The following is a 16080-nucleotide window of genomic DNA, read 5'->3' as shown; positions in this document are numbered from 1 at the left end:
CAAACAAAAGTCTGGTATTTAAGTAGAAAGGGTTGAGGGGATCCATAATTTACTGAATTTAGAATCATGTGCCAGGTGGTCCTTTGAAATTTCTTGGAAAAAATGGTCAGTGAGGAGGGGCAATGTGAAGCAAGCTTGGAAAAGAAGTAGCTACATTTTATTTGTTGCTGAATATTTTATCCTCTTATGCAGGGGCGGAGCCACGTAGGCTCCAGGGTGTCCAATTGGACACCCTTCGTCAAACAATTATACTATATATANTTTGCCTCCATTTTGGAGATTGCTTACTTCCATAAACAAAAGTGTAATTCTTCCTTTTCTTCCTCCTCTCCACAAGTCTTTCGAGCTACTGAGCGCTGTATCACATTGCGAATGATAAGCAGCTTGTTTTGGTCCTGCCCTGCTGCCCTCTTGTTCTGATATCAAATGCATATTGTAGACCTGAACTGAGAACAGTATGATTGAGAATTTGGTGATGATGGTTTGTGTTTGTAGTTGAAATGAAGGAGAAGATGAAAATTAATCTGGAAGGGGCTGCAGAAGATTAAAAGCTGGATTTGCCACCTTAAGAGTCTAGTCAGTGCTTGACATTATCTTTGTTCTAGTCTGCACTCTGTTTTCAAACTGTGACCAAGTGTACTTTCTTTTAGTCTTATAACTTACTAGCTTTATCTTACTTGGCAAATCCATTAAAAAGCCGAATCTTTTAGTAGATTAATGGTCTTACAGTTTACATTGAAGCACCAAGGCCATAAAACTATTCTAGTACTGGAAAAAAGGTTTAAGGTAAAATACTTTTTCTTTTTGAAAAAAAGAAAAAGTACTTTATTTTATTTTGAAATTGAACTTACTAAAACTTGGAAATTTTCTTAGAAGGTTCTCTGTAGTGTGACTTAGGCAGTTGTCGAGTAAAATACGGCCTTTGAGTAAATCATAAGGTGACACATAAATGCACTAAATTTATGGTTTTATTGTTTGACCTAGTATGTCCTTTAATGAATATGACTTGATCATCTGTTGGCTTCTTCGTCAAGTTGCTTCATAAACTTCTAGATCGTTTTAGTACAAGCCTATTTCTTCAAAATCATTCCTTTCATCAATTATCTATGATGTCACATAAGATGATCTGAAAATTTGCAAGTACCAACACAAACTAGCTGGTAGTATATCCTAAAATTGCATTCCGTCACTCTTAGCCTGATGGGAGCTGAATAAAGCATGTAGCATGCCAAATTTCTTTCCTTTTATCTTAAATTGTTCGATATAATTATTTTTCCATAACATTGGTGTCCTTGGGTGCCTAATTGGTTTGGGTAATATTATCTTATAAAGATGTATCTCTATATTAATGAAGCATTTAACTGCCTATATGTTTATTTGAATTATAAACTGAAGCTTTACCATGCAGATATCTCCAGTGGTTAATTGAAGATCAAGACTCCGGTGACACATGGTTTCATACAACTTATGCCCTCTTGCTTTCTAAATCATCACTTGATGCTATTGAAAAGGAGCATGTTACACAAAATCCTGGTGGTGTAAACCAAAAGGAGATAAATATCTCAGACCGTGGGAACAACTCAATATTTGATACTCATGTCAGAGAGAGATTGCAATTTTTTTTACAGTCGTCTGACTTGTATGATCCAGAGGAGGTTCTTGACTTGGTTGAAGGATCCGAGTTATGGCTTGAGAAGGTCAGTAAAAAATTTAGGCCCTTAGAAATAATGGCCTATGCATCTCTGCTGGACAACAGCTTGAACTGTCTTATTCTCCTTGTGATTTGCAGTCCTTGTGTTATTGATGGTTTCATTACAGGCTATTCTTTACAGGAAGCTCGGTCAAGAAACATTAGTGCTTCAAATTCTTGCCTTGTAAGTTCATAAATATTTTGTTATTGCTTGGGTACATCACAACAAGCTTTATCATAACAAATGAACAACTTAAAAGATGTTCTGTTTTCCAAATGTGGGCAATGCATGGTTGACATACTCTTCTGCTGCTTTACATGTGAAGTCCCTCACTTAAACAGGCGAAAATATTTGAAATCTTAGTACCCACATTGTTGCTAAATATGTATTTCATAATTGAATCTGCAATTACTCTGAATAAGATGACTATCTGTGGGATTGTAATTTAAAGTTGTGTTCATCTGGCAGGAAGTTGGAAGACTGTGAAGCTGCAGAACAATATTGTGCTGAGATCGGTAGGCCAGATCCTTACATGCAGTTAGTACAGTATTCTCTCATTTGTTTCTTTAGCTTATTGGTTAGTAGAAGTTCTCTTAGCCTATCCCTTACCTTGTCTCTTCTTAGGCTGCTTGAAATGTATTTGGAGCCAATGAATGGCAAAGAGCCTATGTTCAAAGCTGCTGTGCGCCTGTTGCACAATCATGGAGAAATGCTAGACCCTTTGCAAGTTTTGGAGGTACTAAAACTTATCCTTCTTCTGCTCTATTGCTCGTGTAATGGTCAATGAGAAGACAAAAGCCTTGTTCTACCCCCAGGGCTTTGGTTTAGTGGCAAGACTAAGTGTGATGTGCTGGTTAGATACATATTACAAGTTCAAACAACAGAGCAAACAAAAGTTTGGTATTTAAGTGGAAAGGGTTGAGGGGATCCATAATTTACCAAATTTATGCCAAGTCAAATGGGGCTACATAAATTTGGACGGAGTGAGTATTTGTTTATCCACCATTTCATGTAAGTAACATGGTTGATTGGGCTGGAAGATCAAAAATCTGATTGATTTTCGCACTGTATTTATAGTATGAGAACCTATCTCCAAAGTTATAAAATAAAATATGGTAGAAGAGAAATAAAGTCATCCTAGAAATTTATTAGAAGGAAAAACATCTCATCGTACCTTAAAGTAGAAATTTTGATGTTCAATCTTTTACTCTTGAAAACTTTGGATCTTTGTGGTCTTTGTTATTAGCAGTGTATGAAATATTTGGTTGTCGCTTGTCAAAACAGGGAACCTGTTCTTTAAATCTTGAAGATTGGAGTATATTCTTTTTTCATTGGGAAATTAAGTTTTCTTGTCCTAATTTTAGCTATTGGTGCATATTCAGTCACGTAGTGCGTTACAGATTAGAAGTAGTCCTCTTACTTTGTTCCTAACATCTAATCATGCATCTTGTAACATAGTGATACCATTTTTGGATATCAACTTTTAGAATTGCCTTTCTATAGTGAAAGATGAAGTCTGAGTTTTGTTTATGGTGATTTTAAATTTTCAAAGGCCGAAAAAAAGAATTGTCTGATGACTTGATAGGTCTAATTATATTCAGGTTACATTTTCTAAATTACTTGGGAGGGGGGGGGGGGGTTGAGTCAATGGTTGGATCTTCATAGTTTCATTTGCCAAGAGTTCAGGTTACTCGACTAAATCATTTTAGATAACTAGACAATGCTATATTTGTTTTGGATTTTTTTTCATGCTGTTTTAAGGGAATCAGATGATGAGAAGGCAAATAACATCTATTTGGCTTAAGTTACTTTGCACAAAGTCACTAACGATGTCAATGTTACTCATTCTGAGTTGAGGTTTCACTTTGCAGAGATTGTCACCAGATATGCCCCTTCAACTTGCTTCTGAGACAATATTAAGGATGTTGAGAGCTCGACTTCACCATCATCGTCAAGGCCAAGTATGTTCTACTCTATAGGGGTGAATTTCTGTTGATCTTGAGGATTTATTACAATAGTATAATTTTATTCAATATGTTAGCTCGGGGATGAGGGGTAATGCTGTGTGTATTTTCTTGATTTAATACATATGCTTTGTCTATGTTATTTGAAACTTCAGCATGAATTGCTGGAAAGGTAAACTTACCAATTGACATGGCGTCTCTCCTTTATGTTGAGTCATGATAGTATGTGCATTCTTGATCTGAGTACTATTAGATGCTTGGATACATATGATATTCTAAAGGGTACAAGGCTTGTCGAGATTACATCCTAAAGACAAGTGGCTAAATTACCTAGATTCAGGCTTACCTTGAACATGCATTTGACAGCTTAGGAATGCTGGATGACAAGAAAGCTGTTTACAAATTCTTTTTCAAGTGATGAGACTGTTGATATATATATATATATATATATATATTCCTGGTGTTCTTTTTCGGGTTGCTGTAGTAAAGTATGTCCTAATTGCATAGTTCTTTCATATCTTTGCCTTGGGTACCATGGGTCTAGTATTTTGTTCAGTGGTAAAGTTGCAGTTCATAGTGTAGAATTTGAAAAAAAAGAAGAGTTCTCTTTGTATTTTAGTAAGTCTTAGATTCTAGGAGAAGGGTTATTTATACAAGTGAATCCTAACTAATTAAGGAAGGAGAAGGTTATTTATACAAGCGATTCCTGACTAATTAAGGGAAGACAATCAATTACAACAAAATAAAATATTCTATTCCTATAATTAAACTAGGAAAAAAACTAAAGTATACTAAAATCACGCTAGTTTATTGACACAATCAACACTGCCCTCAAGTTGGAGCAAAGATGTTCTACATGCCAAACTTGCAAACCACAGTATGAGAAGTCCTTTTATTGAGGCCTTTCGTAAACACACTCACTAGCTGTTTCTCTGAAGGTACATCAAGCAGACTCAAGGTGCTACTAGTAACTTCCTCTTTGAGGAAGTGCTGATCAATTTCAATGTGTTATTCGGTCTTGTTGAACATGATTCCGAGCATTGATTGCAGCTTTGTTGTCGCAGCACAAGAATGTTTTCCTTTTCCCAGACTCTCAATTCTTCCCGTAACTTTTGTAGCCAAAGAAGCTCACGTACACCTAGGCCATAGCTCTATATTCTGCTTCTGCACTTGATCTTGTAACTACACTTTGTCTTACTTCTCCAAGTAATTAGGTTCTCTCCTCCGAGTGTTCGATAATGGATGTAGATCTTATATCATCTAAATATCCAGCCCAATCTGCGTTTGTAAAAACTTCTATCTGGGGGTGACCTTATTTCTGGAGCAAACTTCAGATACTACAAAATGAGAAAGACAATTTGCATATGAGGATATCAGGGATCATGCATGAACCGACTTACCAAGGTGACTCAGTAGGCTATGTCTACTTGTCTAGTCTAGTGAGAGAAATACATGAGTTTTCCAACCAACCTCTGATACCTCTCCTAATAAATTTACCCTCAACCCCTGTTTGTACTTGTGATTGCTTTCAATAATTGATTCTGCTCGCTTTCAACTTGTCATCCCAGTTTCTTTAAAGAGTTCTTGAATATGCTTCCTTTTGAGAAAGGAAGATTCTCTTGATCTAGCAACATAAATTCCCAAAAAATAGTACAACTTTTTTAGATCTGTGATTTCAAATTCTTGTGCTAACAACTTCTTCAATCAGGCCATCGTCTCTTTTGCCATCTCCTGTCATTACTATGTCATCAACATAAATGATGAGCAGAGTGACTTTACCTTTTGATGTCTTGTCAAAGAGGGTGTGATCGTATGACAACTTTGTTGGTAACAGAAGAATATGTCAAACCAAGCTCGAGGAGATTGCTTCAGTTCTTTCTTCAGTTTTCACTCCTTTCCTTTGACTTTGTTCAGTATCAAATTTGGGAGGAATCTCCTTATACACTTATTCCATGTCTCCATGAAGAAATGTATTCTTCACATCCAATTTTTGTAAGGCCCAATCAAGATTAGCTACTCAAGACAATAGAATTCTTAGAGTGTTCGTCTTTGCAACTATGGTAAACGTTTCCTGATAATCAACTCCGTAAGTTTATTCACCAATCTTGCTTTGAATCCTTCAATCGAGTTATTACATTTATTTTTCACAGTGCATTCAAGGTTTGTGTCCTAGTGGTCAATCAAGTGGGTTGAGAACATGAGGTTTCCGGTTCAAATCCCAGTAGATTCAAAAATCCTAGGTGATTTTTCCAATATGTCCCAGTGGCAGGTATCCTGTGGAATTAGTCGAGGTATGGAAAGCTGGTCTGGACACTATGGTTATTGAGAAACATTTCACAGTGAAACCCATTTGCAGCCAAGCAACTTTCCAAGTCTTGGTTTTTTTTACAAGGCCTTCATTTCTTCAATCATAGTTTGCTTTCCTCTAGGATCTGCAAAAGCTTTCTTCCATTTCTAGGGAATAAACACAAAAGAAATAGACAAGCTAAAGGCTTTACAGGATGGAAATGGGGAATTATAGGAGTCAAAATTACATAAATAATTTTACTTCCTCAAAATAATAGATAAAGAATGTATGGTACAGGATCTAACTTTTTTCCTGTGAGCAATAGATAAATCTATCTCATTAGGCAAGGTAGATAACTCACTGGTAAAAGAGGATTTAACCACGACGAATCACATAATGGTTTCTTCTGCTCTAGTTCTACTTGAGAAGTTTTCAAATCAGGTCTATTTAAATGTCCAACAGTCTCCCCTTAATTCTTACTCCAATGTTACTTTCCCCTGTAGTAGTGGTTTCAAAAGTGGAACTAGGGAGGATCATCTCTTCCCCCTACTTGCCCTCCCCATGAAGAGGTGATGGTGTAATACCAAAATAGGGCAAAAGTAAGTGTTTTGGACGGCGAGAGGCGACAAAAGGCGACAAAAGGCGACAAGGGCCTGCCTCGCCACGCAGCGAGGCGAGCGGCGAGGCGCTCGCCTTTTTGAATCGAGGCGCCAATTAGTACCAAAAATTAAAAATATTTAATTGCATATATAAATATCCAAAATCTCAATAGCAATAACATATATTAGCAAATATTTCAATTCAAAAACTAAAAGTAGATACTAAAAGTCTAGAACTTTAAAGACCCAATAATTCAAAAGATAATACTAGAACTCTAAAAGTCTATTCTTCTTCAAAACTATCCAACTCTTGAAGATCAACATCCTCTACATCATTATATTGCTCCTCATCTTCTTCCTCCTCGTAGTCTTCATCAATTAGTGTCCGAGTCCTACTTGAAGTTGAACTTGTAGATGTAGTTTCTACTCCTTTGCCCTTGTCAAGTGCACTTGATCTTGAAGAAAGTCCCCTAAGATGATAGATACTCTCATCAGCTCCAATTGCCGTAGCAACACTACCCCAAGTAAGATCATCATCCTCATATACTAGTTCATCTTCTTGATCTTCGGGGCATCCAACTAACCATTCATTTGAATCATCAATGTTATCCAAGCGAATTGGATCAATGAGATCACGAGCATCATAACGGCGTTTAAATGTTCTATTGTACTTAATGTACACTAGATCATTGAGACGCGATAGTGCAAGCCTATTCCTCTTTTTGGAATGAATCTGCGCATAAGTTATAGATATTAACTAATAGATATTGATAATAATATAATATGGAAATTAGGATATAATTTTTTTACTTACGTGTTCAAACACACTCCAATTTCTCTCACATCCGGATGAGCTACAAGTTAGGCTTAATACTTTCATGGCAAACTTTTGCAAGTTTGGTGTTTCACTACCAAATAGTGACCACCATTTCACTATAATAAAATGCATTTAAAGGTTAATGAGTATAAATAAGTCGAATAATTTAGGTAAGAGCTAAATCAACTCACTTACCCGGTGACCTTGTGTCTCTAGCTCTTTTAGCCGGTCCACAACCAAATAGTCCATTTGCCATTTTGTACCTAGGAAGCTCAGCGATTAGTAAATCTTGCATTGTTGTATCGGGGATTATCTTCTCAACACATGCATAATACTCAGTCCACAAACTCTGTAGTAAAGTTCCCTCTTCTTGAGCTTTATAATACAATCCTGGATTCAAAACATGGCCTGCAACATGCAAAGGCCGATAGAGTTGGTTTGACCACCTTGCATCAATAATTTCAAACACTTTCTCATATTGCTTCTTAATTCCACGAAAACCCCGTTCAATAGTTTCTTTGGCTCTATCCATTGCTTCATAAATATAGCCCATTGGTGGTTTTTTCTCCCCATCCACCAAACGAAGCACTTTTGTCAAAGGGCCACAAACTGTAAGTGCTCGAACAACATCATCCCAAAAGTGGGCAGAAATAATAAGATTGGCAACTTCTTTTCCCAAAGTTTCCTTTGCAAATTTACTTGAAGTCCATTTGGTTGAGAGGACTAAAGTTCTCAAGTTTTTTCTTTGTATGTACATAGCTCTCAAAGTTAAGAAGGCTGTTGCAAATCTTGCTTTGGCCGGTTTGACCAAATTTCTTTCCTTGGTGAATTTTCTCATCAAGTTTAACAATAATGGCCTTTGACTAATGTAAGAATGGATTCTGATGGCCTTCTTAAAAACTGTTAAAGTAAGATTATATTAATTAGTAGCTAATAAGTATTAAATATTGACTATAAAGAAAGTTAGAAGATAGGAGAGTGATATTACCGGAAGCATATGGCTTAACCTTGAATATGTCACCAAACATCAAGTTGATGCAATGAGCGGCACATGGAGTCCAATAAATGTGTGGGTACACACCCATCATCATACTTCCCGCTTTAACATTCTCACTAGTATTATCAGTGACAATTTGTACAACATTTTCCGCTCCAATTCTTTCAATAGTGCTTTCAAACAACTTGTACATTTTGGTGGAATCGGTAGATTCATTGCTAGCATCAACAGAACCAAGAAATACACTACCGATTGGAGAATTCACCAAAATATTGATGATCATTTTACCATTTCGCGCCGTCCATTTGTCCATCATAATGGAACATCCAAACTTTGTCCATTGCACTTTATGCTCATCGACAATTTTTTCCACTTTCTCCACCTCTTTTTTTAGGTGAGTAACTCTAACTTCATGGAATGTAGGAGGCTTCATTCCGGGGCCATGTTGTCCTACTGTCTCAATAAATTTATTAAATGATTTGTGATTGACACAATTAAAAGGGAGCCCCGCATCATACATCCATATTGCGAAAGCACTTACCGCACGCTCTCTTAGAATTTTCTTTGTTTCATCAATTCCTCCTCCTTTTTCAAAGCCTCCTTTTTGTGTTGATTTCTGCGGAAAATAGAGATTCATAGGGCCTTTCCGCGCGGTGGATGATGCACCTCCACTAGAAGATATCTTTGGAGTTTTGGAGGGAGGCATCATTTCCGCATATTCATCCATATCATCATCATCCATATCAATATATTCTTCCGGCTGCCTCACTTGAAATTTGGGATTATTAGCGATTTTATTTTGCATATAAGCCCTTATTTCTTCTCTAATCGCCGACGGACAAGCTGTACATTGTTTAACATTCTTGAAACCACCCACTAAATGTTGCTTGTGTCGGGTTATTCCACCATTAAAAGTACTCCCACAAAAGTTACAATTAACCGAATCTTTCGTTGCTCCTTGGGTACCATAATTCCATCCAATGTCCCTCTTTTTGCTAGCATCCGCCATTAAATTTAGTCAATTCACTGTTTATGGACAAATGAATAAATAATTATAGAAGAATTATTTTTTAAAAAAAATTATAGACAGCAACCAGTGAAGGCAGTAAGCAGTAACCGCTGAACAATAAAACAGAGGAAAAAAACAGAGCAGTAAAACAATAAAACAGAGGAGAAAAACAGAGCAGTTTTTTAAAATTATAGACAGCAACCAGTGAATGCAGTAACCAGTAACAGCTGAACATTAAAACAGAGGAAAAAAACAGAGCAGTGAAAGCAGCAAGCTGCTGTATCTCAAAAAGAAAGAAGAAAGAGAAACAAAGAAGAGGACTGAGCTTGAAGAGAAGAAACGAAAAAGAAGAGAACAAGAAGAAGAGAACTCAAGAAGAAGAAGAAGAACTGAAAGGAAGAAAAAAAAGAGTATACCTGGCGGCTGGCAGCAACTCGTGTGATGAAGGAGGAGAAGAGACGCGAGGCAGCGAGGGGAAGAGCCAAAGAGGAGCAGCAACTCGTGGAGAAGAGATCGCAAGGAGAAAATGGAAGAGCAAAAGAGGAGCAGCGACTGACTGATGAAAGTTTGAAAATGGAAAAAAAAAACCCTAATTTTGACTAATATTACTAAGTCAAAGCTTTTTAAAAATTTAAAAACAAAATGGCGCCGCCATTTTCTTCGCCATATGGTCGCCTTAGGTCGCCTTTTTGGGATCGCCTCGCCTCAGTGAAGAATGGCTCGCCTCGCCATTTCGCCTTTGGCGAATGGCGCTCGCCATTCATAACACTGGGCAAAACTCTCAAAAGGTGAAATTCATGCTCACGAAGGATCTCCTGGAGGGAAGATGATAGCATTTGTATCCTTCCTGTGTAGGATAATACCCAATAAAGATATACTTTTTGTTGAGTAAAGGTAACTTTTTTATTCACAAAAAACTCATCAACAAAAAGATGATGAGGAACATTTTACAATTCACACATGATGTGTGCACTTTCCACGGTGATGACTACTCAACAAAAAACTTTACAAGTTACCTATGAAGTCAATTATGTCTACTGTATCCCCTACCATATCCTGTTTACACCAAAAGTAAAGTAAACTAAGGCAAGTCAATTATGTCTGCTGTATCCCCTACCATATCCTGTTTACACCAAAAGTAAAGTAAACCAAAACATTGGATTCTAATCTTCTGGCTGTTGATCCCTTTGCCTTCAAAACATCTTGAATTTCTCTCCTTCCACAGTGTCCACCAGACACAAGCTGGGATGGATCTCCACCGATCTTCACTGGTTCCTCTGCTGCCAATACCTTTCCAGCAGTTGAGTAAATCCATAGTAGACTTAGGCATTACCCAACTGACTCCTAGGATACAGACGAACATGTTCCACAGATTTGTAGCTGCTTTGCAATGAAGAAATAGATGGTTATTTAATGACCAAAAACAAGTGAAAATTTCACTTTTGGCCTTTAATAGATACACTCAAGTGAGCCTAGTGCAACAATCAGTAAAAGTAAATAAACCATTGAATTCCAGACAAAGAAACAGTGTCTGAGTAAGACCATTTACATCAGAATGAATAAAAATATTTCTGACCAGAGTCTCGAGTCGTGTCAAACATGCATAAGCCATTATGCAATTTTTCATTGCCAATGCTCTTTCTTGTTTGAATTTCCTGTAAAACACATTGATCGAGGATAACTTGATGCTCTGACTTAATTCTTTGGTAATGGAGCTGATTGATAACATGTCAACAGAAAACTCAAGTAGGAAACTCAAGTACACGAAGAATGGATGATTATGTAGTATCATGTGTACAAACAATATAATCTGTTTGAGAGTCGGGGGTTGGCTCTGTAGTTTTGTAAGCCTTTAGAGGAGCCTGTCATGTGTCTATTCGCACAAGAATCAACAATCAAAGAATTAAGGAAGCAGTAAAGAGAATACTTGATTGCATATAATTAGATCTGACGACTTAGGTGAGTCAAGTTTGGTCAAGGTGTCTGTAAAGATGTTGAGTTCCATCCTAAGATAGTTTCTCTCGAAGCCCTTACCCTGGATGTCTCATTTTCTGCAATATTAGCCAGGTCCCTTAGGACCTACACGTTTTCCCCCATGACCTCTTTGATGGTATGCTGTCTGTCATGTAGTTTCCCGCATGTCTCCACTGTATGCCTTGACTTTTCACAATAATCACAGTGCAAGTAATCTTTATAGAAGTGATCATCCTTGGCTATTCATGAAAGACAATTGACTCTGACTATTTATTGGAGCTTGTTACTGCATGACACCTCATCGACTCTCTTCATAGGAGCATGCATCTTCAAGAGAAGAAAAATGAACTTGCCAAGAACTTTAACTCTGCTTTGATCATATTCTTGGTTCAAATCAGCTACAAAATCATACCCTTTCCTTTTCAACCAATTGTGGAAAGACACTTCACTTGAAGATCTTGATAATAGTCAATCTCCTGGCCATAGCACACTTAACTCGGAATAAGTATTAGTCATGGTCAACTCACTTTGCTTTGTAACATGTATTTTATTTCGAATCTCAAAGATTTTCGAATCTCAAAGATCTGGGCATCATTACCCTTGCAAGAGTAAGTGTGCTTAATTGAATTTCAGTTTTTTTCAATAGATAAGTATTGCTTTAAGATTTGGGGTGCATAATATTTAAAAGCCATGTTTTTGATTATAACCAAACAATTTTCTAGATTTAATATAAGAGCAAACAAGACCTTGATCAAGTAAGAAACGGTACCAGAAGGGGAAAAAAAAGCTAACTTTGTATTTTAGTATGCATGAGATGTTGTATTTATACAAGTGAATCCTTACTAATTATGTAGTGACTTAATTACACTAAAAGGAAATATTATATTCCTATAACTACTCTAGGACGAAAAATATAGTCTCCTAAAATTATGCTAATTAGTTACTGGAATCAACATAGAATAATTAATATACTTTGCTCATGGCATCTGATGATATTTAATTCTACAGATTGTCCATAATCTATCTCGTGCTTTGGATATTGATGCAAGCTTGGCAAGGTTTGAGGAAAGATCACGACATGTTTTGATAAATGATGAGAGTGTCTGTGACTCTTGCCATGCTCGACTTGGAACCAAACTGTTTGCGATGTATCCAGATGATACCATAGTCTGTTACAAGGTTTGTCATGTTTTCATTTATTTATTGAATTTTCTGCCTGACATGGACTTTTAGCTTGATTGAGAGGTTTTGTGCAGAAACATTATATATCTTGTTAAAAAAAATTGTATGTTTGTCAACTGTGCTGACTGATTTTACCCCATTTGACCTGCTGCCTGAAAAGTTGTGGAAGGATAGAGAGACTAAATTTACAAGGTTTATTGTGCTAAAATATTGATCATGATCCTGTGTAATGCTTTCATCGCAGTGCTTTCGTCGTCAAGGTGAGTCAACCTCTGTGTCAGGTCGCGATTTTAAGAAAGATACTTTATATAAACCAGGTTGGTTAGTGACAAGGTGATATGCTACTAAGGACCTGTGACTTTGATTGGGAATCTCCAAGCATGGACTGACTTGGCTTTAGCCCTCACTACATATGTGGTTAAATTATATTGTCTGCAGCTCATTTCATGGGAAACCCACTACACACCCATAGTTGATTATGATGTGACTCTAATGTATATTTGCTTCAGTAGAAAGCAAAAGAGCAAGAGATCCTCGGTCATTTCTCCGTCTGTGCACACTCATGAGCAAAGACACTAAAGCTAAGAAGTGATTTCTTATGCTCTTGTGCCCAGGGCGCCGTGGTTTTGAATTTGCACAGTGGCTCATGGTGTTAGGTTGTGGAATTCAGCTTCATCCCCTCAGTTGTTGAAGTCGGCAGTAAAACTCGAATGTAGCAATTATGCAACTTTATATTCCGGTGATGATGGAGAAATGTCTTTGTGTAATGTTGATTATCATTTTTCTCTAGAGCTGTTATGTTTTTAAGGCAGCTGATCAGCTCTAGAAGCAGAATGTATATTATATCATTTTTCTTCTCAGAAAAACATTTTTCTTTCTGTATATTGTCATGTGGAAATTGAGTATTGTATCTTTTTAAAAGTTTGTGAATGTGAAACAGGAGAAGTAAATAAATGTGCCCTTTTATTAGAGACGGGAAATAAAAAGAAACTTGTCCTTTTGTTTTGATTCAACTTGTGTCATTCTTTATGGGAAATTTTCACAAATGATAAGAGAGGCGAACCATATTGGGCGAGGGAGGCGTGAGATATACAATTTTATCAAATGTATTCAATTGTATTTTTGATATTAAATGTATATCTGGTCGATAATTGTATTACTAATACAATTAATCTGTATAAAAATATTATATTCATTGATACAAGTCAATTGTATCAAGCGTATTAACAAAATACAATTTGTATTAAAAAAATAATCGTATTTGTTTATACAAATCAATTGCATCAAGTGTATTAATGAATATAGTTTGTATAAAAAACTATTGTACTCATTGATACAAATCAATTGTATGAAAAATGTATACACGAATATACTTTTTTTTTATCAACGAACACAATTTGTATAAAAAACTATTGTATCCATTGATACAAATTAATTGTATCAACTGTATTAGTGAATAATTGTATTAACAAATATAATTGTATCAACAAATACAATTGAATCAATGGTGTATTTTATAAAAAATATATTTGTATTCATCTATTGCCTTACGTATTTGTGTTAATGTGTTGCAATGCGTGTTTGTATATGTATATGCATTTGCATTTGTTGCCTCGCGTGTTTGTACTTATATTTGCATTTGTTACCATTTATTGCATTTTAAAAGTTACCATTATATTAGTATCATTGAAATATACCATTTGTGTTTTAAATCATAAACAAAGATATGTATAGTTGAAATATCTCATTTATATTTTGTATCACTGAATTTTTTTTGTACAGTTGACAGCTAGTATTTGTATTATTGACTGTTACAATTTATATTTGTATCATTGTCATATCTAATAAAATTGTATTCTGTCAATTGTACAGAGAGAGAGGAAGAAGCGAGCGAGAGATGAGCTAAAAAATTACCATAAAACCCTAACTCACTCTAATAAACTATAATTGTGTATAGTAAATACATATAACATGTTTGCCTTACTATGTAATTTTTTCAATTGATGATGAATCCTCACCATACTGAATAAATTATGTAAGATGAACTAAATCGGCACATCATGGCGAGTATTTGCTCTTCCCAGTTTCACATTTGCAATATGTCAACATAACTCTTGAGGGAATAGAAGAAGTTACCTTCAAATCTTTAGTAAAATGTATTTATTTTTTTGGAGATGGATTATCTAGTAGTTGTATACGTCTGAATTCAATATGTCAAAAATGATTACTTTTGCAACATTAGGGTGATACTAAACTTCATGGTAAGCTTCTGCCATGATCAATAGCACAGTTGCTGTCCATCCAGTAAACAGGCGTGCACCTTTCCCTTTACCTTTCTTCTGGTCATATTGTTCCCACAGGTACCCTGTCCGTTTATAGTTCCCAACGATATTTCTGTGACGTTAAAAATGCAAACATTATCATGTATATACCACAGATCTGAGCAGCCACCATAATGTACTAAGAATATCAAGGAACAGTTTCAGGTGGGAGAACACCAGTACCTTATCAAATTGCTCCTCAATTCATTGTAGACGGTTTTGGCTCTGTCTCTGTATGGTCCAGGCACTTCAAAAGTTGAAACAAAAATAAATTAACACAAGGATATCAGGAAGGATCGAGGGTGAAAAACTTACCTGCACCTAGTATTTACACAAACCAATGAATGCAGGACATGACACGTGTCCATGACCAAAGAAAGCACGGGGTACGAATAAGTATTTACCAAGGAAAATGAGTATCTATAGTAAGATTTCTGTTGTTTATTTTGTACCTTGGGAGTAGTGATGAAGAGACGAAACAATCAAATAATTCAAGGGTATCCAGATAGGCCCTCTCCAATATGGAGCATCATGCTCCGTATTACGCTTCATATACATGGAGCTGGCACAACCCAAAGAAAACAGAGAAATAACATTTCTTTAGATGCTCTTAATGAAGAAACTACGAATAGATAATATCATAGTAATACACTAGTATAGTGAGCACATATATCAGAAACTGCATCACCTTGTTTTGGATAGGGATCTCAGCCCAAAATCAGTCCATAAAATGCTCTTATTGGAGATGAGGTCAAGCTGACTCTCGAGTATCTGTGAGTCCTGAATGAAAATAAGCATGCACGAGCAATTCAAAATGACCAGATCAAACAAGAGATGCCAAAAAAGGAAGAAAGAATAGAGCATTTTACTGCCACTATCTAGCCAAAAAAGTTGAATATAAATATAAAAGCAAATCAAGAGTTAAACAACTGGAATTATTATATTGCTGAAACAATGCTAAAAGACTTACAGGTGGAATAAGCCTGAGGATAAATGGGAAAAGGCTAACATAACCAAGATGAGGAACCAGTTGTAGAACAGGTTTCTCTAGGACTTCTCGTACGAACTCTCGCCTTGGGTAGTTGCTTCCAGTCTCCACTATTTTCCAAGTTAATTGAACCTGAAAGGAATAGAGCGTTGTCGAGAAAAGAAGATACACCACTTCTCATGGCCCATAACCCATCGACACAGGGACAAAGGATGAATTTTGTTTTGTGTGTGCGTTTTAAGGGGGGGGGG

At 36.2% G+C, this 16080-nt stretch overlaps 3 protein-coding genes across 52 annotated transcripts in view; 1 reads left to right on the top strand and 2 right to left on the bottom strand.

Annotated features, from left to right (window-relative positions):
* Nucleotides 1–16080, top strand: part of LOC125868826 (vacuolar sorting protein 3) — a 206237-nt gene that overhangs the window by 26825 nt on the left and 163332 nt on the right. For 3 of the 49 annotated variants that reach the window (XR_007446749.1, XR_007446763.1, XM_049549376.1), the window contains exon 12: nucleotides 3563–3652. The exons of 14 other annotated variants lie outside the window; for them this stretch is intronic. Coding sequence is in view for 19 of the 35 variants with exons in the window: in XM_049549376.1 (XP_049405333.1) it covers nucleotides 3563–3652 (90 nt within the window). In the remaining 16 variants the exon portion in view is untranslated. Of the gene's footprint in view, nucleotides 1–1408; nucleotides 1698–1818; nucleotides 1875–2159; nucleotides 2229–2315; nucleotides 2428–3562; nucleotides 3683–12346; nucleotides 12518–12764; nucleotides 13464–16080 lie in introns of those variants that run through there. 32 more of the 49 variants (XR_007446748.1, XM_049549381.1, XR_007446760.1 and 29 more) reach the window with 27 other exon arrangements.
* Nucleotides 6593–7444, bottom strand: LOC125868834 (uncharacterized). The gene is made up of 2 exons (XM_049549410.1): nucleotides 7356–7444; nucleotides 6593–7274 (listed from the first exon to the last, which is right to left on the bottom strand). The coding sequence occupies exons 1-2, from the start codon at nucleotides 7419–7421 to the stop codon at nucleotides 6825–6827; spliced, it is 516 nt and encodes a 171-aa protein (XP_049405367.1). The 5' UTR covers nucleotides 7422–7444; the 3' UTR covers nucleotides 6593–6824.
* LOC125868829 (mannosyl-oligosaccharide glucosidase GCS1-like) overlaps nucleotides 14700–16080 on the bottom strand; it is a 206422-nt gene continuing 205041 nt past the window's right edge. For both annotated transcript variants that reach the window (XM_049549404.1, XM_049549405.1), the window contains 5 exons: nucleotides 15812–15961; nucleotides 15530–15621; nucleotides 15294–15403; nucleotides 15025–15088; nucleotides 14700–14914 (listed from right to left, as the gene is read on the bottom strand). In XM_049549404.1, the coding sequence (XP_049405361.1) occupies nucleotides 14770–14914; nucleotides 15025–15088; nucleotides 15294–15403; nucleotides 15530–15621; nucleotides 15812–15961 (561 nt within the window). In that variant the 3' untranslated portion in view covers nucleotides 14700–14769. The remainder of the gene's footprint in view (nucleotides 14915–15024; nucleotides 15089–15293; nucleotides 15404–15529; nucleotides 15622–15811; nucleotides 15962–16080) is intronic.

The sequence above is a fragment of the Solanum stenotomum genome, chromosome 6, assembly GCF_019186545.1.
Source record: "Solanum stenotomum isolate F172 chromosome 6, ASM1918654v1, whole genome shotgun sequence".
Taxonomy (NCBI): Eukaryota; Viridiplantae; Streptophyta; class Magnoliopsida; order Solanales; family Solanaceae; genus Solanum; species Solanum stenotomum.
The sequence above is the reverse complement of the archived record's forward strand: the minus strand, read 5'-3'. Positions and strand labels throughout refer to the sequence as shown.

Bases quoted from the DNA above. Each gene is read 5' to 3' on its own strand.
- LOC125868834 (XM_049549410.1), bottom strand. From the start codon at position 7,421: ATGAAAGTATTAAGCCTAACTTGTAGCTCATCCGGATGTGAGAGAAAT. The intron at 7,275-7,355 runs GTAAGTAAAAAA...ACTTATGCGCAG, and splicing joins ATTGGAGTGTGTTTGAACAC to ATTCATTCCAAAAAGAGGAA.